This window comes from Genypterus blacodes, unplaced genomic scaffold (assembly GCF_046128005.1).
Source record: "Genypterus blacodes isolate CSIRO-AG114 ecotype Tasmania unplaced genomic scaffold, CSIRO-AGI_Gbla_v1 ptg000007l_1, whole genome shotgun sequence".
Taxonomy (NCBI): Eukaryota; Metazoa; Chordata; class Actinopteri; order Ophidiiformes; family Ophidiidae; genus Genypterus; species Genypterus blacodes.
Genome location: NW_027466821.1, coordinates 2,291,563 through 2,316,429, shown reverse-complemented (window position 1 = coordinate 2,316,429; position 24,867 = coordinate 2,291,563). Strand labels below are relative to the sequence as shown.

At 44.1% G+C, this 24,867-nt stretch overlaps 1 protein-coding gene across 2 annotated transcripts in view; it reads right to left on the bottom strand.

The window, feature by feature from the left end:
• Nucleotides 1-314: 314 nt before the first annotated feature.
• The window catches only part of dock4b (dedicator of cytokinesis 4b), an 85,342-nt gene continuing 60,789 nt past the window's right edge, over nt 315-24,867 (bottom strand). Inside the window, exons 32-52 of one of the 2 annotated variants that reach the window (XM_076151473.1) lie at nt 24,568-24,653; nt 22,507-22,602; nt 21,864-21,924; nt 21,132-21,225; nt 20,870-21,018; nt 19,450-19,536; nt 19,246-19,350; nt 18,839-18,980; nt 17,186-17,352; nt 15,490-15,576; nt 14,438-14,614; nt 11,893-11,976; nt 11,447-11,566; nt 11,044-11,165; nt 10,146-10,257; nt 8,672-8,753; nt 7,508-7,617; nt 7,310-7,382; nt 5,588-5,704; nt 4,814-4,878; nt 315-3,007 (exon numbers count right to left, since the gene is read on the bottom strand). In XM_076151473.1, coding sequence (XP_076007588.1) covers nt 2,552-3,007; nt 4,814-4,878; nt 5,588-5,704; nt 7,310-7,382; nt 7,508-7,617; nt 8,672-8,753; nt 10,146-10,257; nt 11,044-11,165; nt 11,447-11,566; nt 11,893-11,976; nt 14,438-14,614; nt 15,490-15,576; nt 17,186-17,352; nt 18,839-18,980; nt 19,246-19,350; nt 19,450-19,536; nt 20,870-21,018; nt 21,132-21,225; nt 21,864-21,924; nt 22,507-22,602; nt 24,568-24,653 — 2,592 coding nt within the window. In that variant the 3' untranslated portion in view covers nt 315-2,551. The remainder of the gene's footprint in view (nt 3,008-4,813; nt 4,879-5,587; nt 5,705-7,309; nt 7,383-7,507; nt 7,618-8,671; nt 8,754-10,145; nt 10,258-11,043; nt 11,166-11,446; nt 11,567-11,892; nt 11,977-14,437; nt 14,615-15,489; nt 15,577-17,185; nt 17,353-18,838; nt 18,981-19,245; nt 19,351-19,449; nt 19,537-20,869; nt 21,019-21,131; nt 21,226-21,863; nt 21,925-22,506; nt 22,603-24,567; nt 24,654-24,867) is intronic. The other variant, XM_076151479.1, reaches the window with a different exon arrangement.

Sequence of the window (24,867 nt, the reverse complement as noted above, 5' to 3'; positions counted from 1 at the left end):
ACTTAACTGTGGTGGTAGGATAATTAGGTGCTCCCTTGTGTGTGTGTGTTTGTGGGAGTATTCTGTTGTCACACACCAGTAACTCATCTATAGCCACATTAAGCATTGAGTATTTAACATTCTAATTTAAAGCTTTTGCATTACTTCACTGTGGCTTTACTTTACTTTGCCTTATTGGATGCATTTCTTTAGATTTAGCTACTCCATCTCCATTCTATATTAATGAGGGAAAAACACAAAAACACAAACTGTCTCTGCACAAGAAAAACAACAACAAGGTTACATTTTTCATCATAAATCTGTTGATCACTTAATTCGTATTACATAGGGCAATTTATTGAACTTGTAAATGTGTTAGGTGTTGTTATGCATGACCTTAGTTTTTCTACACTCACAAAACCATAAAAGTTTGAACATTTATAATAATAATTTGTTGCTTCAACATTACATTCAAAGCTGTAAATTGTTATAGCTACATTTTGTTAAAAACACAATATTTACATTAATTGCGATACACAAAAAATTTCATATTTGGCATACTTACATTAATCTCATCATATAATTTACAGTTTCTCAAGTACTGATTAATGTGAATATTTAATTCCCAAAAAATTCACAAATCAAAATATAAATGAAAGATACAAAAAATGAAACATACAAACAATACTGAAGCTTATTTTCCCACCCCCTTCCCAAACAAAATATCTTGCACGGAATTAAAGAGCGGTGAAATATTTTACTCTAAAATTGAGACAATTTTACAAAAACAGTGTCAAATCAGGCCGGCCGGAACACTCGTGTCATCGCAGCTACGCAGTGTGATCGAACTGGTGGTTGAGCTATTTATAGTGCAGTCATATGACATCCATCTTTTTTAATGAAAGAGAAAGTAAATTACATGATCAACTGTACAAAGCTTGACTATACAATGATTCGCTCAGAAATGTTTCTCTGCCTTCGCACTGGTGATGGGGCGAGAGCGGCAGCAAAACATGAGACTGGTTCAAGTTCTGCTTTGTCAAACAGAGAGATCGCAACAACAAATACTGGTGATTATTCGGATTATAACTTTTCATTTGTGCTTGTCAAGAGTTGTGTCTGATAAGGAGAATACAGTTAAATCTTTTTGGAACTAAAATTCACTTTAGAAATGATTTCTTTAGCTGAGCATTTCCAACGTTTGCCTTTCCTGGTCCCAGTTCCAAAATGTTCTTCTTTTTTTACAACATACTGTACATTTTCCTTTGGCACAATACATGGTTAACACCTCCTAAAGATCTGTCATCATGTACATCGCACTAGAGGCAGGGCTGTGTTCACGATTACCACAATTGTCACAAATTGCAATGGTGAGTGGTTCCTTCCTGCTCACATCAATGGGTTTGGCATCTGCCTGCCATTTCAATGTAAAGTATTTCTAGTAAAAGTAAGAGGCTGACTTTAACATTCTCCAGGAAGAGCAGTACGGCACAGAGGTTCGTCAAGGTAGCAATTTTCTGAAAAACCACTTTAGTTTCCTCATTTCCATAAACCTTTGTGGTAAAGTAAGCCTCAAAATTGCTGTTGTAACGGCGATGAAGTTGCCTTTACATCACTAAGTGAAAATGTCATAACTACTTTTATCAGAACATTATAAAAGCATAAAACGAACAGCAACTTTTAAGGGAAAAAATAACACACTCAGTGACTACTTTATAACATACACCTGTACAATCCAATGAAATTACCTCCAACACACTAACTTTGTGTCATTGTTATGGTGCTGTTAAAAAATGTACAATGTAGTCTTATATAAATGGACCACTAAGTCACCATTGAGTTGAATCGATGCCTCTGTGACAGAAAAATGGAACATTATCAGCATCATAAAGGCAGGATTTATAGTAAAGGTGTATCTAATAAAGTGTCCACTGAGTGTTGTTCTGTCAGCACAAATTCAAAGTGCCATTTTGTCTTGGATTTTAGTTCCATTGCCTCTGTGGATATGACAATGTGAACACACCCTCGTCCTCGTCTACTACACTTCACTGAGCTGCATACTCCAGGCCTCTAGCACCTTGTAGCCATACAGTATACAAACTCACGAATGTCTTAGAAAAACGTGCAAGACTCACGGATTAAAGACTCTGTTTTCAATACTTAAGGCAAAAACAATTCCCATATATACCAATATACACATATTGAGATTATTACGTCCATCAAAACCGTCTTTTTTAGAGAGTGTTCTGGTAAACATATGCAATATGATTGACCTTGGTGACCTATTGTAAGTAGTAGAGCTAAAAGTGCAGAATGACAAAGTCAATGCAATGCCCACTAGTAAATACAAAGAGAGACTGTCGTTATGTGACAGCCTCTTCAGTTTTTGACTTGCTGTCAAACTGTTGGCCCGTGTCTTTTATTGGAGTGTTGGTCAAGTGTGCCAAAGTGAAGATCAAAAAACAATGAGTGCCCAGTATAAAAGTGCAAAATGCGCCAGTGTGTTTTTTCCACCTCTTAGTACAAACCCAGCCCTTCGCCAGACCCTCAACCTGCACCCTTGAACCAGCTCTTATAGCTGGGACACCTTCCTGGGCAGAGGCCTGGGTCTGGGCACTCGGGGGTCAGAGGTCGTGTCCAGCTTCATGCTGCCCGTGCGGAGCTGGTGAGGCTTGGGCGGCAGGGCCGGCGGGTCCGTCTGTGGGGGGATGGACAAGCTATGGGGCAGCGGCACGGGCCGGCGAGGATTGTTCCTCTCGTACACGCTGTACGGGGGAGGCGTCTTGTTCTCCCGGCGAATCGGCTCATCCGAGCTGGCGGAGATGGAGTTTGGTATGGTGGTGGGTGGGGGCAGGGAGAAGGTCGGATGATCGCCGATGGTGAACTCCGTGCCTGACGCCTCCGAGACGCTGCAGCGGCTCAGGGAGGAGATGCCGCTGCTGTAGCTGCCGGAGAGAACGGGGGAGTTGGAGACCAGGCTGGTGGACTGGCACTCAGTGGGTGAAGGGGTAAAAGGTGGAGCTGTGGTCTGGATGCAGAAGGAAACAACAGAAAACCAGACAGCTGCATAAATAAGGAGGCCTCACCATGGTAAAGCACTTGTGGGTACGGTGCATGCATCGCCCTATAACATGTGCTGACACAGACTCATAGAAATAATAAATACTTAAAGCAGGAGTCAGTGAACAGATTGAGAGGGCCCGGGTTCTCTACTCCATCAACCGGCCTTGTGCAGCCAGACGAGAAAACACAATATGCTGCACTTCCTGGCTGAAAAATCCAATCCCTCATCAGAACATTTTTCTACGCAATTACACCATGTGGCCATTATATCTGCTCAAACTTAATTGGCTCTGGTGAGGGGAACAATTGATCAGACGGTTGTATCGTTTATGCACTAGGAGGTGCGCACAAAGTAACCGTACGACATGCATGACTGCACACATTCTTACATTTGTGGCTAAGCTTTGCCTGCAGAAAGGTGTATATTTTATGTCATGCTGACAAGCAGTTGTTAACTCTCGACCTAGTTTTCTACAGTGGCGACTGCTAAGTAGCATTTGTACCTCTGGTGTAGGCGACTGCAATGCTGTCAGACTGGCGCCATGTGTTTTCTAAAGGTTCACTACCGTCATGGGGTTTGTAGCTCTCGTAATGGGCACCTGAGTGTGTGTGTTTTTTGTGTGTCACACAATGAAACCTTTTGGTGGTCGTTACAGAACTTGTCCCTGACTGTGCAGTGATGGGCAGCTTAGTGCTTCGGTCCAGGCATCTATTATTGCCATAGGGCGCACGCCCCAACACACACACACACACACACACACACACACACACACACACACACACACACACACACACACACACACACACACACACACACACACACACACACACACACACACACAAAGACACGCTGGGATGCACGCATGTAGGCGCAGACACAAATCTGATTGATGGAGCATGCTGAGTGCTGAGCCGTCACTCACGCTTTGGTTACCAGAGCACAAACAGATAACATACACACACACACACACACACTCAAAGAAATGCAAATGCAAATCAATCACATGTAAGAAGTCACATCACACACAGCAAACAGCTTAGCACTGTTGCTTGTGTCATGCTGACAAAGAGGAAATTGATGAAACAAGCTTTGGTTCAACTTTTTATCCTCATTAGGAGCTCAATCAGGGCTTCTTTTTTATTTCGAACCCTCCTCTGCTTAGTCTGCTAAGAATAATTAACAATTAGTAACAGATTGGAAAGAAAGCAAAAGAAGTCAATGTATCTGTAGATAAACATTAGAGATCATGGATATTAAGGTGTGAACACATTGAACGAAAAGAAAAAAGAGGCAATAGGGTTCATTCTTTTAAGTTAAACTTCACTGATCTAAAATGTAGTGAAGTCCAATAAATCTATCTGGCTTTGCATATTGTACGAAAAGCAGGGGGACTTTTCTCAGAATATGAATTAAACATTAATTAAAATGAAACAGTTAGCGTTTATCGGGAGTCCTGCTAATTTGATAAATGCCCTCCAGCCATTCACATTCCAATCCCCTTTGGGACGGCCCGGCTGCGAAACCAGAAATTCAGCAATGTCGAAGCCGCTTCAGTGAACAATAATGCAGCGCTCCCCAGCCTTGGGTTGACACAGCGCGGGACAAAGACCCCGGAGCTGTCCAGCTAAGCTGTTTGTACTGCAGAATAAAAGCCAGAGGCAGCCATCGAGCAAGGTCAGGCTGACTTATGAGTGGGGTGTGGGGGTGGAGAGAGAGACAAAAGAGACAGAAACTCAGAGAGACCAATTGACTGACAGGTAGGGAACCAACCTTTTGCGGCGATCTGGATGTGGGGACGGGAGACTGCGACCCCATGTTCTTCGCTGAGGAGCCTGCTGACAGCCGGTTTGAGGGAGATAGACAGCAAGAGAGAGACGGAAGAGTGGCAAATTAAAATGAGGGGAAAGCTTCCCACCAGTCACCACCATGATGCACAAACATAACACCGAGTGGGCTAGTGGCTCCAGGCGTCAATTAATCAAATAAGTGCCGATGTTCTGGAGGTCCTTTAGGCTGCTTTAGGCTAGTTCTACATCCAACAGCTGCTACTGCTCTCTGCAATGAGGGCAGGAAAAGCAAAAATACACTCCATCTGCCTATTACGCTGCCGGGCAATGCAATACATCAGAAAGCACTGGGGAATAAGTCAATCTGTAGCATCTGTAAATAAATGAATACGCAAAACAGTTTAGGCGACGGAGAGAATTCTTGTTTTGAAATGGATGACACAGATTTCTCAAGGGGAGCGGAAAGAAAATACACAAATCCTGACATTGAGTTGAATTTCAAAATTGTCAGACTTCTACAGAGATTTCCACACTCGACCTCAAATCTTATTTATATAACGTGTGAGCACCTCAAGCAGTTTAGTGAAAGGAAACGCGGCAGCATTGCTGTTTGTGTGGGTGCTGTTAAGAGCAGAAAGCCAGGAAATGGACGAGGGAGACAAGCGGAGGAGCACCAGGTGCCAGAAGGCGGAGGAGAGAGGAGAGGAGAATTAGTACTGTTCTTCAGTTGTAGATCGATTGTGATTGGCCGGTTTACCTGAGTACGGTGGCCTAGGAGGGATGGGAGGGCCTACAAATTTGCCAACAGAGTCAGAGAATGATGATGCCCTCTCTTTGACACTGTCTAGACTCCAGCTACTGGGTGTAGGCCTCACTTATGTACACAGAAACATCACACAGTCACATCATCACAGGTACACAAAACAATATGGAGAACACAGTGGAAACATACATATTTATAATGAGATGGATGCTATGATGCTAGGAATGACTTGCTGGCCATTATTCATAAATAAAAGAGGGAAACATGTGGTTTTGTTCATGTCTAGAATCATACTATAATTAAAAAGAATTACACTTACACGATCACAGGTTCAGTGTCAATTCTTGCACCCGTCTATGGCGTCATATGCACATTGTACGTAGCTGCTATATTGTGCTAATTTGCCGCTGCATTATTTACAATTCACACATCAATAACATGGTGCGTGTATGTCTTTGCTGCTGGTTGTGTGAATCACAAGGAAGCAATAATATCCACACACTCTTCCGCGCATTCCGGAAATTATTTCCAGCATGAATGCGTTGCGTTTCCGTGATGTGTCAACTCTCAAAAACATGAGGAAACACAATTTCTTATTTGCGCAAAATATTCACAAGTACAGTCCGTCCCTCTCACTGATGAATAGAGGATGCAATTTGAAAAGCCTGGATATGTATTTCTTATATTGGGTGATGTAAGGATATTAATTCCCACATTTCATAGCCTGACTTTTACTGAAGTTCAGAGAAAGCAATCAATGTGGTTGTTTTTTTTTAATTACACACGGGAGGGTCAGCTTCCCGCCTCAATTCACGGGGGGGAATTTTCCCCAGAAAATGCAAGAAATGTGCATCTCATCTGGTCGACGCCGAACAAAATCACAACTCAGGGGCACAACAAATAGATATGCATTCATACATATGAATGCCACACACGTCTATCAGCGTTGTGAGGAATACTATCTGCCATTTCATTACCCCTCTGGGATGAAGGCAGAAGAAAAGCTGTAATCTGAACAGTGTGTCTGGTTAGGAGGCGATGGGAAATAAGGCCAACCTAGTGTGTGTGCGTGCCTGTGTGTTTGATTGTCAGTGGCATTTTTGGACAGGTGAGCGTTCAGAAATTCCCACTTATTTAAAGATAAGTGTGAATTTTGAGGGTTTCTGAATGCCAATGGGGCACAGAGTCCATGCGAATTACCTCTTACCAGACAGACCAATTTATCCAAGGAGCCGTCAATATTTATTCGGCTGCCGCATTTAATTTGACAGCAAAATCTTGTGCGGCAACACAAATTTCCTGGCCAACTTCAGCCCCGTGATAAACCTACTTTCCTCCGCCATAAAAGGCATCTCATTCTGGGTGAAGCTGCCTGCACTCTCGTGAGCTGCACCCTGGAGGATGAGCTCCAGAGTCTGCCTCCGAGCGCACACTCAGACCGCGGAGGTGCGGAGTCAGCAAGTTGGCGTATTGGGGATAGGAGCTTGAGAGCGAGAAGAGTTGGCAGTGCCTATAGTTTGCTTAGAGATAAATAGAATACGCCATTATGCTGGGGTTTTTACAAGGTCATCCTTGTACAAGATATAGAATGATAGTATTGTTTGGCGAGAGGAAGATTGTACTTAATATGAAGCACGCTGGGGCGTTCAGAGCATTGAGTGAACAGCTGTGAATCCACTGAGGAGGGGAATGTAAAAGCTGAATGGGGTGTTTTACCTTTGTCTGGTGCTGAGAGGTTGGGGTCACTCCTTGGTAAAGTGGTATCGCCTATCTGATGAGGAGGAGCTCTCTGCGTGGAGAAGAAGTCATTTTGAATTTATACAGCATGAAAAAGCGCATTGTACTTGGCATATTACATAAGCAAATGTTTTTTTACACAAATGTATGTGTAGTGTGTAGTGTGTGTGCGCTAACCTGGGTAGGGTCCAAGGGGTTGGGGAATATGGCACTGACTGGCCTCTCTCGTGGAGACAGACAGGCATTTTCTCTGGAATGCTTGTGTTTCTCTGCCATCTGGGGCGAACCTGAAATGGATAGTAAGACATGTTGGAGTGGTGATACACACAAACCCACACCCACACACATGCAGCCGCAGCAGCAGCAAGGTGTTACACTATTACCCACAAATACTGGCAATAAGGAAAAGCCAATCTCTCTTTCTCCCTCCAAGACCCTCCACTATTCTTTCTGCCTCACGAGCTCCACAACCTGATAAATGGGCTGCCCCCCACTCCCTCCCTCACTCCCTCCTCACAAACTCTCACCTCCTCTCCTGGACTGGACAATCGCAAGTGACAGAGGGCAAAAGTGGGCCAAAGCCCCAGCACAGAAACACACGTACACACACGAGCACATACGAGCACTATGCATGTATGCAGGCAGAAAACCCCACCATGCGCATACATGCATACAAATACTCACCATTTTCAGAACCAATTCTCCCATCTGACAGCAGATATAGATCTCAATCTATTACAGTAAGTGTTCGCACTAGGATGGCTTTCGTACGAATTTAAGACTCCCATCGCTGGGTCTCATTTGGGAGAGGGCGCTTTTTTTTTTCCTTTTTTTTTTTAAAGTGCGCCCCTGCAGAGAACACTGAGTGTATAGGCTTCTATAAATGTCTTCATATATTCATGCTTTTATGATGTGGATCAGGCAGGAACATGTTTGCACATTGCGCACACCGAGATAGGAGGGCTGGGAGAGAAGGCATGAGATGTTCACACAAACACACACGCGCGCTCGCACACTCACTGTGGCAGAGGGTTATGCGGCCTCAGCTGGGCTACACTGGCGATTGAATTGAGGTCCAAGAGCTACACTCCATATGGGCTAATCATCTCTCTTTTTGCACTTTCTACTGAGACTCGTTTTTCCCTATTTTTCACAATTTTGGCCACTCCATTCTCCTCCTTGTCCTTTTCTGTGATGTGCCATTTTGTGTATCACCAATGTAAACCCCGTCCTGGTCTAACCTCAACAGGCAACACGCTGTCGTGGTAAAGTTAGCACGTCAGGTCACTGAGACCTTACGCCGTTGTTTTCTAAATGGTGCTGCGGGCGTGTCGCTCTTACCTCTGGCACTGGAGGGGGCTGAGCTGGTGACGTTGGGCGAGGCAGAATGGTTGGAGCTTAGGCTTGAGGTAGACGGACTGGGCTGTGACAACAATGATAACAGCAGCTGCATCATTATCATAGACTGGAATATCATCAGCATCAATGAATAACATTTGCTTAGTTTATGATGCATACTCAGAAACTTGCCAAGTCGACAGGGTTGTGAGGTCTGGAATATTGCCAATTTGAAAACTTGACAAGCAACGATTGTAATTTGCAATGCAATGGCTGATTAGGGGAGCCATGATTGTCGGGGGGTATAGTAGTTTTGTGGTTTAAAAGCAAGTTTTGATGGGGTAAGAAATGAAGACCAATGCACTTTGACATACAGGGATGGGTTTATTCGTTAAACCATTTGGAATGTATCCAAAAACTTGCTGCGATTTTGCAATAAGATTGCAAAATCTGTTTTGGGCCCCTAAAATGCTAGGGTTGGCCCTCATATGATGATATCCTCAGGTGCTTGACCAAAAGCAATACGTTAGGATAGTGCGAAGAAGCTCCCAATTTTGATATTGGGAAACTGTGAAGCAAAGCATGACTGCAAAGGGCTTCCATGGTCTGAAACATGATATGAAATCTGTATATATCACATATATCAAAATGATATTTAATGTAATGCATGCAACTAAATTACGCAGATTATGGATGTTTTTCGCTGTTCATGTGAAAGGATGAACTGGGGACTCGTGTTGGGAAAAAATGTTACTCCACTGCAGCCAGGCTTAGGTAAGAGTGAAGATAGTTTAGAGAAATTAGTAAATAAAGACCAACCCCAAAGTGCAAATATGCCAATTAATGGTAACATCTGTATTTATTGCAGGGCTTATCCTGGCCTGTCTGATATAAACATTGCTGCCGGTTTACTGTAAACCAATAGCAACATTACAGAAGACAACACTTATATTGAATACAATTATCTCTACATACAATTTCACATGATGGGCCATAACAGACGATGGCCCTTAATGGAAGCAGAGATGCTATCTTCCTTACAACAGGTGAGAATTTGTGGATGGATGTTTTATGGTTGCATCATTTATTTTTATGGCACTTGGTAAATTGGAACAGCTATTCAAATATTGTCCTTATCGACAATACTTGTCATCACCACCACCTCCACATTCTTTCAGTGAGTACTGCTTGATTTAAAGAATTAGAGTGGTGATGCTCCAACACTAATAACATAATACATTTGGTTAGGTCAGTGAACAAGAGCCTTTTCTGTTATGTTTTTGCTGTTTCCCACTATTTTCCCAGCCTGACAGGTGCAGCAGACAGCTTGCCAGGAGTTGTCAACAGCTTTCAGAGTTGGCCAAATCTAGTTTAGATTACTGCCCAACTCCAGCGAGTTCCCTGGACCGACCACAAAAAAGCAGTGTGTGCTCGGTAGACAGAGAGAGAACGAGGGAGAGAGAGAGCAAGAGGGTACCTGCATGTTGAAGACTTCATCCGAGCTCTCTGATTGCCCTGTGATATTACTGACTTCGTTGGAGGCCTGAGATGACAGAGAGGACGAGGAGTACCGGTTCACTGCAGGATAGCTGAGGGGACTGAGAGGGAGAAACACAAGGTTACCGTGGTTTTCGATAAGGACGGGCAGGTGACTCTGCATAAGGGTTGTGAGGTTTCACTTACCGGATGAACAATGCCAGCCATGGACAGACAGGAAGGGAAACCGATGAAAACAAAGGCAGAGAGAGAGCGAGAGAGAAAGTTACATGAGAGGATAATGAATGCAGCAGTCACATTATTTAATCTAGCGTGTGTCTTCTGTCAAAACACAAAAAAAATAGGGAAAACATAACAAAACATAAGAGAAATGTCACAGCGAGGTTGTTGTTATTATGTGTGTGTGCATCTTTGGTTTGTTCGACCATCTGTGTGGTCATGTGCTCCCTGGGATGAGACTGTGGAGGCAGGATGTCATGTAGACAGGATAGCAGGGTCAGTGAACACATCCAAATCCAAATGCTCGTACACACGTACACACCCACACACACAAACACATAAACAGTGGCCCTGCTGGCCTGGTTGCAGCCACGTAGAAATGTCGCCGTGGGTGCCAGACACACCCACCTTCACCCAGATGGAGCCACGCCGTTGCCGAGCAAAAGGAAGAGGAGATTAAAAGCACAGAGCGTGGTGTTTGAGGTGAGGTGGGGACAGAAATGTAAAAAAAAAAAATCAGGGATTTTCAGAAAAGGGCACTTCACTCTGATGATTTCATCAAAGCAACACCACGCTGAGCGAAGATGACAATGATCTTTCAATTACAAGACTGAGATTTCTTCCTAAAGCGCATTGGAGGAAAAGAAAATGGTTGTCACCTCCGCCTGGCAACGCTTCTCCCCCCGTCTGGGCTGATGATGTTGGGCACAGAGTTTCTGCATGTACGCGGGCTGCCGTTGGTGAAGTGCACGGGGCTGGCACGCACGTATGCCGGAAACTCCTGGGGTGTTCATGAGAGAGGAGGAAGTGCACATGACTCCATCAAGCTTCTTCATCTCAGTGTGTGGTATGTAAATGAAATGCACACACACACACGCAGAGATGAAAGCAGCAGTGTTTAAAGGAAGACAGCCTTTTTGTTATAGAGGACTCAAGGGTTATTTCGCTCAAAAATGTAAAAGGCAGGCGTCTTCAGTTGCCACATGAAAATGATAACACACAAGTGATCTATTTTGGTCATGAAATAAGCTTTGGTTGAACGAGGCGGCCTTCTGCACCTACCTGTATGCCCAGACTGGACTTCATCAGATGAAACTGATCTACAAGCTTCTTGTGGAGAGGTCTCATGTCCTGCGGCACAAATTTCTCATGCACGGCAAGGCCATACTCCAGAATATGTGCCTGTAAAACTCAAGCTGGTTACAATGTGAACTCCAGAGGTCATACGGCATGAAATAAATGTTTGCACAGTAAAATTGGTGGAATCTCCCCCTTTCAAATGACAGAGCTCTGTTTTCTCTGCTCTATTGCAAGTGAAATATTTGCTTAATTGTTGTGGAGACGCTTTAATTGAACAAATATTAATTTAAGTATACTGATGAAGAAGAATGATTTGTGTTTCAACAACATCCTTATGTCATAATTTCCTGATTTCAGTATAAAAGTATAGAATTTCAATCCTCAGTAGCCTATCCTTGATCAATAAAACAGTTTAAGCCATTCCTAACCTGTTCAAACATGAGTTCTCGGAGTCGCCCAATCTTTTCGCCATCTTCCGGGTGATTCATGATGTAGTCTTTGACGAAAAAGGCCTGCGTGGAGGCAAAATGGAGACCATCTGTTATGCGCACACCAGGGGCTGAAGCCGTGGGCTTTCTGCACTGCAGCGCTACCTGAATCCCTGCTGGGCTGACACAGTAAATTAGTGTCCACACTGTTTTTGTCTTCATTTTTTTTGTTGAACCCTTGAAAAACACTCAGACTAACCGAGCAAACAGAAAAACAAGATTCGATGGGGTAAAATACCGATAAAAGTAGACAAAAAAAATTGGTGAATTGGGTGTTTCTCACATCCCTTTCATTCTCTTCAAGTCCATACTTCTGATTATTACGCTCTGTGCTATCCAACCATTTCCTTCAAACAGACAACTCAAACAGGCAACTCAAAGAAGAAATAGAGGAGAAATGCACAGATCTGCTTTGAATAATAAGTGTGTTTGTCGCATCCATGCATTTAATCACCGCCCCCCTGCTGTTTACATCGCCATCAACACCTGAGATGTGGCTACAGATTACAGTGAAAGTCTTTTCAAACCCATGAAAGCCATCGCACTGGCAATCTGCTTTCAAAGCGAAACAAAAAAAAGCAAAGAAAGGCAAAGGGGGAGTCTGCGGAGAGATCGGCAGGGTTCCACTCCTAAGGACATGGCTGTCTATCTCCAAAGAGACAGAGCCACACCACAGTCTGAGGAGGAGGAGGAGGAGGAGATGCTCATCACAACACACACAAAGATGCTTATCAGTGTGTGCACGTGACTGTCTGACTGACAAAGGTCTGCCATCAGAATATTATTATACCAGACAAACATCATTCTCAGGTGGTGATCTTTATCAGGACACCATATTAATATGGGCTGGAGACGCATGTGGCAGCAGGCACCATTCTCCTCCGACAGACGAGAAATTAAAAGCAGCCTGCTTCATTACATCAATATTATTACACTCTGTAAGGTCAGCGTGGTGTCGATGCAGCGTGCAACAGGCCAAGGTTTTAATTTTGCAGGCAGAAGTGTTGCATTTCAGCAGGAAATTCCACCCAAGGCCTCCTGGAGCGCCTGCAAAAAAAATCAATAATCTCCAACGAAAGATGGAAATTTTTTCGTCGGGCTACAGGGAGTGAGACCTCGCCGCGGCGTGGCTCAGTTAATCATTAGAAAAGTCCAATTAAAGATGGAAACGCAGAGGGGAGGGAAATAAATCAGACAACATTCCCCCCCTCAAGGGTTCCAACTCAAACTAAAGCAATAAATCTGAATATTAATAATGACAATTTCTCCTCCATTTGTAGCGGGGGCGAGCCGCCGCAGCTGTCAATCGGCATTACGGCAAGGAAAATGAATAGATTTACGGTGCTTTCCGTGGGGTCGGCGGCGGAATATTCTACCAAGACAAATGAGGGTTCGATCGCGGCGGCAATGTGTGTGCAACAGAAACAGACCCATCTTGGTCACACTTGTACAAATATAAGTCACTCTATTGTGTTTGATATGAAAGAACAAATTAGAAGCGGTTGAAAGCAGCTGGTCGTCCCCAGACAAATTTTCCACAGTAAACACTGAGCATGCAGAAGGCAGCAAAATAATTCTTTGCTGTCATTTTTCTAACAAAATAATGGGGCTAAGGGTGGAGAGCACTTCACTGACCTTTGCCATTGTGTTCTATCAAGCACCTTACTAAGCTTAATAGGCTATTTCTACAAAGGACGCTCTTCTGCACAAGCCCAATATGGTACACACGTAAACACACAAAGATATACGAGGACACACACACACACATGCGCATGCACACACACGCACACAAGCGCTCCCAGTGGAAAAAGCGGGGTTGCTATGCGACACCGAGCAAGTCCCCGAATCCACTCAGTTCACTGAAGGTGAAGCCATTTTCTTGAGTAGGTTTTTGGCCCTTTTTGTCTTCAATTGTACTCCTCCTGGTTAAGAAATTGCACTGTATCTCCACATTGTTATTTAATCCTGCAATCATCTGTCCACAAGCCTCGGCAGAAGCAGACCGTGAAGATCTTTCAACGCGTTCCTTGGCCTTGTTTAAATTTTTCTCCCCTCCCACCTGTGTGTTTAACGGCGCCACTGCATAAGCACTTGCATCCTTTTCATATGGCCACGATCCAGCCATCCATCTCTCCCTCTTCCTCCTGTTCCTCCATCTGCCATCGTTCGACCCGACCCTTCTCTCTCCCGGCGTTCATCCATCCACGCTTCGACCGAACTCCCATCCATCCACCCATTTGTACGCCATCCATCCATCTAATCTTCCCGCTTTCCTTCCGCCCCCCTTCATGCTCTCTCCTCAGTCAAAACCTTCACCCGAGCCTGCTCGTCCATCTATCTATCCATCTGTTCCTCTCGACAAAATGTTTCTGTCCATACGTCTCCCCGCTTAAACCCACCTTCACGCCTCATTAGGCTATTCACAGATCAGTGGTTCGCTCCTTCTCACTCTGTAAAACCCTCAGACCTCATCCTCCATCCTTACCTCTTGGTACCGAGCTAGCCCCCCGTTGACGGCGGCGTCGATGACCCCATTGAGGCACATGGTGAGCGGGTTGATGTTCTGCATCTGCCGGCTCTGACACTGGGTGATCAACGTCCGCAGCTGCAGGTTCTTGTTCTCGATCACTTCAATGGCGTTCTCCAGCGGGCTCACCTCCACCTGCGAAAAGTGAGGTTACAGGGGAGCTTCATCACTTCACTGAGGCAAGCTTTCAAAAATGATTTTTCTCTTTATTTATGTCACTAGTCTGAGTGAAAAACACTATAAATTGGGTTTGCTAATCCATATTTCGGGAATGATGCAACACAACTGCAATCAAGATTACACCCAATTTTTGCATCTGCTGTTGAAGCGCATGTGACATATGTGCCTCTGCAGAGAAGAATCATCAGTCACAGAGATGGTTTATTCCATCAAAGCAGAAACACTATACATATGGCTGCTTTAGGGTCTGGTCCGTGTATTTAAAAGTAGTTCATAAAAGCACATCATCACATTTTTCAAAAAGCAGAACACACAATTATGGTCACTTTTATATAAAACCGTTGACACATAAAAACTGCTTCCCCTCTTCATCCTCTCTTTCTTCCTCTGCCTTTTTCGTGCTCCGTCACACAAAGAGCCTAATCCTCCCCGCTCATATTGCTCTTGCCAGTTCTGCATTTCTACGCTATTGCACAGCATAACTATCACAGAATAATATTTGGGCCCACAATCCACAATTTCACACCAAGTTCGGCAGATGTGAGTGGTGAAGAACTCACGCTTGGATTGACAGAGGCTGGGACGGCGTTATGCTGTGTAGCGACTGGACAAAACGGCATTTTTAAATCCCTTGCACAGATTCTAAATGAGCAGATCCAAAACTGAAAAGGCGTTTGAGGGGATTTATGTAAAATGCTGAAACAGAACCAGCATTGGAAGCATTGTGCATCCTTACTGTTCACATCATCAGATCGGATGTGCTTTCACAATGCAGGCTTTTGTGTGGGATGTGTGTGTGGTTGCTCTGATGCAGTTAAGCTGAAACTCACCAACTCCCTTTTCTCAACTTCGAACCAGCGAGAGATGCCTGGGAGACTCTGCACCAGAGTCAGCGTGGTCCTCTCCACCCACAAGCTCTGCGAACACAGGAAGGTTTATTTACAGTACGTTTAGATGATATACAGGAGGTAACACAGCCACGAGTATACACCTCCTACCAAACACCCACCTTTATGCACAGGTTATATGTCACAGCTTACATATACAGTATATCATCACCATTCATGATTTACCACTTGTGTCACTCAGCACCCTACAAGGTTATTTGTACATTGCGTAGGCTATGGAAAACGTAACGTTTACTGCAGGCGGTAAACGTAGTATAGATTCCACTTTTGCATTCCCATTCATTTATCTCACCCAGAATAGACATGAAGATACATAAAGAATGTGAAACGCTTAGGAACTGTCTTGTTTCACATAATTTAAATGCGTGAAATTGATTTTATAACGTTCAATGCTTGATTTAAATCCAAATTTAAAGGGAGGCATTGCGTCTATTACGCATCTCAACTCGACAGTAGTTTGATAAATGCAACTGAATTTCCCCAAATTGTGGAACTTACTGTGAAATCTGATCACAAAGTGGAAAATGAGTGATTCCGAAGATGTTTCCTCCAAATTCAACCATATACAGTACATCATGGAAAATGAAGACAATCAATGGTATTGATCGCCGTGATGAGGTTCTCTTTTTGCCTGGCGAGGGCGGAGCATGCAAAAAATAACTTGCTCAAGGACACCCCAGCAGAGCAATTGAGTGCTGACAAAGGCAATTGTGCGAGTGTTCTATAAGGCCGAAGAGGAATCTGCCTCCTCGCTACATCACCCTGCTGACCTTTATTGATTTTATGCTTTTTAAAGGCCAGAAATCCACCTGAACGCCACATGGAAAAATGACATACATTTTAAGAGCAGCAAGCTAGAAAGGAACGGTGACAAAAACAAAAGCCTGACCTTTCTGTAAAGTATTTCTCAGCTGATAGAGAACTTGCTTGTTGAATTAGAGTGGCTTCATACCAATGTGCGGTAAGGTGATCAAATTGTATCCTGGCCGCCGCACGCCCACTGTCAACGCGCAAAAGTTTAGCATACATATTATTCCCACCTGAGGGCCAGAGATATCCGGCCCTGATGGAGATGTGATATCATGATTCAATTTGGCCCAAATACGCTTGTTGGAACAGAGTGGAGTGTGCGTGCGTGTTGGTAGACTGAATATTTATGAGGCTAATATCTGCATCTATATGCGTGTATATGCATCAAATCTGCAGCAGTAAAGAGTTCATTTGCACTAAGATGAGTAAAGCTCGGACTATGGGCCAGATTTTGAGTCTAATTATAGTCATATAAAAATGATGATGAATAAAACATGTACTATTATATACGCAAACACCTGAGTGCAGGTTCAAACCATCACTGCCTTCACAAACTCACAATCAATGAAGAGGGCAGGGAGTGAAGAAAAAGCTGTTTAACACCAACCTGCCACCTAAAATACTAATGCAGAAACCAACTTCCAAAGTAATTGACAAAACTTCTACTTTCCTACATATGTAATACTGAAATTGCTTACTCTCGGTGCTTGTGTGTGTATGTACAGTATGTGTGTGCGTGTGTGCGCTGCATCTTCATTGTGCATGCCCATAATTTATCAACATCCGTGTTTCAAGTGTTTGTTGCTACCTTGAACTCGTTCTCCTTGTCTTTGGTGCCCTTGTGGAAGGGTCGGTCATATCTGAACCTCCAGATGTGATTGAACTTGTAGAAGCTTTTGATGTTGTCAGGCACGCCGTCTCTCTGCAGCACGTCCTGGCTCTCCGGGATGGGAGTCACAGCGTAGATCTGCAAGTCTGCAGGGAGCAGGGGAGTCAAGGAAAAGCACAGGAAGGGGGATCGCTGGAGATTGAACTTGTGAATAGAGAGAGACACACACACACACACACACACAGGATGAGGACATGAGGTAGAAATTTACAGGATGGTAAAAGTGTCAGTGGTTATACTCAGACCTAGACAAATGCCATGGCAGGAGAGGCAGCGTTTGATATTATCTCCATTTATAGCAACTATTACCATCGCTGCAGACTCCCAATAAAGCTAAAAAGGACGTGGACGCTCATGCGGTGACATATAAAACACAATCCGATATGCAGCAGTTATCTTTACTGTCCACACACACCGTAATGGAAAAACACTCCATCACAAGTAGGGGAATGTAAAGTTCTAGTATTGCAGTGTGCTTACGAAATCAAAAGTAACAGCGCTAATTGTGAAGAGCGTGAAAGGTTTCTACTCGAAGACAACAGCAATACAACAACATATCCACTTGAGATATAGTGCAAAGGAAAGTAGCACTTTGAGTACCAGATCATCAAATACTACTGGAAGTGCAATACTTGTGCAATACCTCTGTCTCACACACATTATTAATATGTAGTTGTTGCACCCAGATGATTCCCCCACTCCCCTTGTGATTGCGCCCTCCTGTCTAATGTCCACGTTACCTCATCAAATGCGGCACGTCTGAGCTAAAAATAGAGGGCGCCAGAAAACTACTGCAAAAAAATGGAGGGAAAAAAAAGTGTGTGGAAGTTTTCCCTCCTCCTGCTGCTTTCTTCTTCTTCGTCTTTGCACGGAGGAATTGTCAGTGGAAGTCAGTGGAGGAGGACAGCAGTGTGGGAAGTGATTCAGAGTGTGTTCTCCTCTGTTGCGAGCAAACACCCGACGCAAAGAGATGATCGCCTCCACCACCGAAATAAGAGACTAAGATTTACACATTAATATGCATGACTGCTTGTGGCAAAGACATAGAGGAGTAAACAATCTGAAAGTGATTCTGTACTGATTAGCATATGTGAGAATAATTAATTGAGACTATCCTCCTCTCTTCCACGGGCAAACCCCATGCAAAGATAACACAGTGGGTATGACACACACCTGTCTCACTCTTTCAACACACTCTCTCTCTCTTTTTCACTCTCTACAGGGTTGGTCGTCTCACCTCGTGGTGTGAATAATTAATACGATTCACAAGCCACTAGATTTGAATGAGCGGAATGAACACGTATGGTGCAGCTCAATGTGTGCCTGCTCCTATGTATGAGCAAATGTTTCTGTGTGTGTTAGTGCACGTGTGTGTGTATGGGTGGTAGCATTGCGTCTCATTACAGGCGGTGCTGTGTGTGTAATATCTCTGTACACGTGTGTGCATATGCAGATGCGTGTTTGCTGCAGGGTGTCGATTTGTATGCATTTCAACACGTTGGACTGTACCTGCTAAGTGTATCATGCCTGTGTAAATGTATGCGTGCGTGTGTGTCTCTTTTTGAAGGATACACTGTGCGTCTGCCTGGTATATGGTCTGATCTGGCTGGTTGACGTGCTGCATGGCGATGGCGTGGGGGAACTCGTTGAGCATCCGCTGCTGGAAAGCCTCCAGCCTCTCGTAGTCGTGGCCGCGGCACACAAACTCCTTATTCTGCAGGGGGGGTGCAACAGACACCATGGGGTTAGCTTGACATCTAGTGGTGGCTGGATGTCACTGCACTAGTGTGCCAAGGACAGGCCTGGTTACATCATGAAATGGCATTGACGGGGAGCTGCACAATGTCACCTCACATTCAAGGTGAGTTACATAAGAAAAGTTAAACACCCCGAAGGTCTGTTTGTTCTTTGGAGCACCCGGATACTGCATAATATCATCAGCCTGATGAAGAGTGCAGATGAATGTTGGGACTATTTACCCGTAAGAAGAAGGGGAACTTCTTTCCGTAGAAGCCCACTCTGAAGAATTCAGGTTCTAGTCTCTGCTGGTCCATGATCTTGTCATAAAGAGACGCTTCCATCATCTAGCCATAGAGAATAAAGTCAAATCAGCAGGTTAATGTATAGGTGGATAGTATAGATGAGTCGTTACAGTAAGTTTGTGTCACATACGCACAACTCACCCTCATCTTGCTCAAGTTCCTGTAGTCGTAGTAGGATTCATACTGGTCAGCCAACTCTCGACACAGGATGATGCCATTCTCCCAACACTGTCATGACACACACACACACACACACACACACACACACACACACACACACACACACACACACACACACACACACACACACACACACACACACACACACACACACACACACGTCTTCATCTTCACCATATCCAATTATAAAATGCAGTGAAAGGCACAGGTGGGTTAGGCAAGCTGTAGCAACCAGTGCACAAAGGCAACGTCCCCACTGGATGGCACTGGTGAGTCAAAAAATATCATATTCCGCCGTAACCTCGCCTCTGCAGGTACATGGGGTCCTCAGCCATCTTGGTAATTAAATGAAAAGCTTTCCTTTTCGCGCTGCCTTTAAATCCCTGTGCGGCAACACCAGCAGATGGCATTGCTTGTGCAGTCGCAGGGAAATTGGACTATGAGTAACGAGGGGAGCGGTTTTAATGATACCGCAGAGCTGTGTTATTTCATCAGGGGGACGCTGGAGGTTCGGGTCGTTTTTTGGGGAAAATTTGGAGAGTTTCCATTATGGCACTTTTCCCTGAGTGTGCAAAACAGCGAGTGAGGTAGTTAAGATAAAGAGATAAAATTGAAGGGGACACGAGAGAGAAATGGAGCAAGGAAGGAGGTAAGAGATGAAAAATAATACTTCCTGGAGGGGAAGGTGTAAAGCAAGGCCTGCAAAACTAATAGAGGCAGACGACTCAAGTGCTGCTGCAGGGGATGGACTCGCGAGACTTGTGAAAATTGGCAATTAAAGGGGGTCAGCGAGAGAAGCCACTTGCCCTTTTGGCTCCTGGTGAGCTGAGTTGATACACTGTCACTGTATTGTGATCACAGTGTAGAAACAGCAGGTTTAAGTCATTGCTCGCACTGCTCATTCTCTGTCTCTAGGCTCATAGGCTGATACTTTAATTACAGCCACCGGCAGTTCATCTGATTATGCCAGCGAGGAGCCGCAGCCGCCGTCACGGCTCATGACAGGTGGAAATTAAATGCCTGACCAGCAGTGGTGTTCTGTGTTCTTGCAGCTCCACAGAGGCTTCATCCCTGCCCGTCGCTCCTTTTCACATGAGATCCTGCCACGTTTTCATGTACAGTACATACTGTATGGAACATGATGTTGCAACATAGTGGCTAGGTGGATACATTCACTTGTTCATGCAACTGTGTGTGTACCATCTTTATCTATTGTGGCTGTTGATGTCCTTTGTTGCAAAATTTTGTCTTCACACATTTTATTTGCACAGGTGTAATCAACACATTGTGAGTGGTGTTCTTTTCTATTTTGAGCCAAAAAACACACAAAGAGCTTTTAGAGGATTATGTGTGTGTGTGTGTGTGTGTGTTTCCAGCTTACCTTCCCCCGGTCGAAGTTCTGCACAATAGTGAGATGCAGATACTCTTTCCTTTGCCACTCGCTCTGCATGGGATAGTTGAGGAACTCTCTCAGCGGCCTGTCCGACCATTCCAGCAGCTCGTCGTATAGCAGCAGAGTGTAGGAAGCCTCTGCAAATGCATGCACAAACACACACACACACACACACACACGCTCAGAACATGAATGCATCTCACACACTCACACCACAATACCGCACACAGGCCGAGCCTTGAGGTCTTACCTGTGTAGTTTTGTGCTTTCAGGTGCAGGTCGTAGAGTTTGTGAATGTAGCGGATGTACATCTCCTCTTTGTTCAGCTCAGTTTTGTAAAAGTTCTGGAAGGAGCGGGAGGCAAAACATGAAAAGGAGATTATGAAAGATGAAAGAGAGAGCGCAGTATATGCAAATGAGGACACAATTTAAAAGTGACAGAGACAGATTGCGCCATGGCAGAGGAGCAACAATGTTTTTCGGCCACTGATTAGCGGTGACTTCTGATCCATCTGCCTACACACCCAGGTGCTCCTGCAGATGGCTGTGGTTATGTAAGACAAAAGCTAGTGGGCTGAAAGTCTCACAATAGAAGAACAAAACCACGCAAGGTGGGTTTTTCATGTCCTCAGGGCAGAAAGACAATGATTATGTACAAAAGTATTGCCATAAAGAACAACTGAAAATGAAGAAAAATTGCTACACTGTCATATCATTGCATTTGATAGAAGCAGATGGAAGTTGATTATAATGGTCATTAAGTTTTAAAGCCCCCTTTCCTTAAGCACACAAGGATAGATATTGTTAGGATAGAGAGACAGATAGGTACTTTATTCATCTCCTTGGGGAAAAAGGGGAAAGTTGAAATGGCTTTAACTCAATGAGTATTCAAAGTGTGTTGGTTTTAAGTCAGTCACTTTCTTTTTTGTAACATCCCGAAAGCTGTTTTTCAAACACACGCAGAGAGTAAAATGGTACCCACCAATAAGCTCACAGTACATCCAATCTTTTTTCCATCCACCTCTCCCAGCTTCATACAATCCCTGTAAAAGACAAGAGGGAGGCATAAACAAATGCACAAAGAGAAAAAGAGAAGAGGAGTCACACTGGTCTGTGGCATGCAAATTTAGAGTCGTGGGTTGCTTTGAGATGTGAGTTTGAGTTGAGTTGAGTTTCATGAGAGCCAAAAACAAATGCAGACCCCTAAAATGCCCTAAAATGTATCAACCTTTCGGGATTTGCAGGCCGGAAAACTCCTCAATATTCTCCCTGATTGACTATAACATGGAACGATGGCAGAGCTGTTAAGTGTTCTTCGTTGTAATCAACATTGGAGCACATAACTACACCAGCAGAATTCCCAGAACACTGCACATTGCTTCACATTATGCAAGATGATGTGTTGTGACAAGTGAACGAGGTAACTATAGACATGTACATGTGATGACGTGTTAACAGTGAAAGGTGTATTTGACCATGTGTCAGGAGAGCAGGGGGGATATGGAGAATATGCAGACAACCAAGCGCAGTGCCTCAAATATGACATTCATAAACTGTGAAGGCAAGAACTGATTTGAGGCGATGATGCATGTATGTAATGTAAGTGTGTTGGCGCACACTCCCACCTATAGTCCAGCAGCCTTTCCATTAGGCGAGTGACAGTAGCAATCAGGGAGATTCCGCTCTCCCTCCAGGTCTCTCGCTCAATCTTCTTCAGCAGGCTGGAGGGCAAACGAGGAGAGACAGAAGGATACAGAGACATAAGGACCAAAAGAGACGGGCAAAAAGAGAGCAAGTAGAAGGGAAAGGTGAAAGGAAAAGAAAGATAAAGGATGAGTAACAAAGAAAACACAAGGGGCACCTATGCTTGTTGCCCTGCCTGAGACTAAATGTGTAGTCAAGAGGCCATGGCGGGTGATTTTATTTGGATTTCAGGGCAAAAACTCTGAATTAATTTCCCCAGTCACCCCCCCTTCCCTGTTCCCGCACACAGACGACACCGAGAGAGCAAAGAGGAGAGCGTCTTACCTAGGGTACGGACCAAACAGAGGAATTCTACTCCAGGCGGGAAGCATAGGTGGAATAAATTAATATTAATATGATTAATACCAGCACACACTCACACAGGTTAGCTTAGGGGGTTAGTGGAGTTAGAATGAGGGAAATCAATTGAAAAAGCTAAATAAAACATACAAGAAATAAAAGTGGGATAAAAATCGTAACTTAAACATTAAATTGCCTGATTGCAAACTTAATCTCTATTTCATAATCTGCATGTCTGATTAAGATATTGGCAAAAATATACAATAAGAATAACTACAGTATATATTCCACAATACAGACGCTTACCTTATGTAATGCTTTACATATAATGATGTATGACTGAGACAGGATCATTAAACAAATATAAAATCCTGATCACATGTTCAGTTACAGCTGTGTGATACAGGACACACGTATATGAATGGAACATTGGACTTTTAATGAGATTATAGTTTTGGACCTTTATGATGAATGGCGTCATTTTCTGTCCTCCACAAAGGGCAGAGGAAGCAACACAGGAAGCAGGGGCGTACACACAAACAAAAACACACACGCACACACACATACACTAAGCATGCAGGGGATGGGTTGTGTGGATGTTGACAGTGACTGAAGCGCAATACACTTACCTATAACTGTTAAGATATATTCATTTATACTCACCAGTGTTCAACTGTTGTTACCCCCTGTTATTACAACTTTTAAGCCACTTTTCTTTAAGAAAAAAACCCAAACAAACCTCTTTTTGTTTCATTAGCAATGCTGCCCCCAAGGTAAAGTCACAGGCATGTACCTTTTCATTAAAGTTTGTACCCTGAAATGTCCTACTAAGTATTTTCCGCAGGGACAGCTGCTTATTAGCAACATATAATCAATCTAGGCTAAACGCACATAACAGGTTTTTATGTGACTTGTGTCAAACTTGAACGATGTTTGTGCTCTTTTGCTAAAAAGCTAGAACATTGAGGCACACCCACCTACAGATAAAACAGCCATTTACGGAGGAAAACGACCTGCGAGCTGCAGCCCACACACACATTTAGCTGATGAAGCTGTGTGTGGATCGCATCATTTAGGCCGTTCGCCGCGATGAATGGCTACTTCCTGTGATGGGAAGTGCCCCGGTATCCTTGTTTGGAACAACACGGCTATAATTTCCCGCTACAATGAACCTGAGGGAGAGTGATGGTGCTGATGCTGATACTGCCCCCATATGGCCATTTACTGCATAGAGCACTTTACCTATTGGCTTATCTAATTACCTCTTTACCATGAGCCAGAGGAGCACTTTAATTTATATCCAGTTTTTTCATGGCATATGGCCTATAGGTGGTATTTACAATGCCATAAATTAGTGGTGATGACATAGAATAATTAATTTATCTATCATGTTTGAAGCAGATCCAGACCCGATTCTTCACTCCACACTTTTCTTGTTACAATGAAGACTATTTTATTAATTGTGTATTTAAAGCTCCTGATATTCCTACACTCCCCATGTCTCTCCTCCCCCAACCCCTTATTGTGTGCATCCATATTCCATCCAGCGCAGGTCTGCTCCCAGGAATGTCCTCCTCCTTCCACTTCCCTCTCACGTTTCCCATTTCTATTGTTATTCCGTCCTCTCTGCGACTGTAACTCACATGCTGTTGAAGAGCTCTCTGTAGGTCTCGTCTCCTTTGCCCTCAGACATCAGGCTGTCGAGCTTGTCTATCAGCTTGGCCTCCACCTGACAGGAAAGGGAATCACAAACTCACAAGAGTTGCCATTTCAGAAGGTAAACTGAATGTGACAGAGAGCAGCACAGATGGTTTGGAGTTTAAAACGGAGATGACGTTATGTGATGTGATTGAACAGATTGTTCCAACTCCGCTGGCTGTCACAAACAGTTTAGGGGAGCAAGAGTCGTCTTAAACGCATTTCGTGTTCCAGGGAAGTAAATG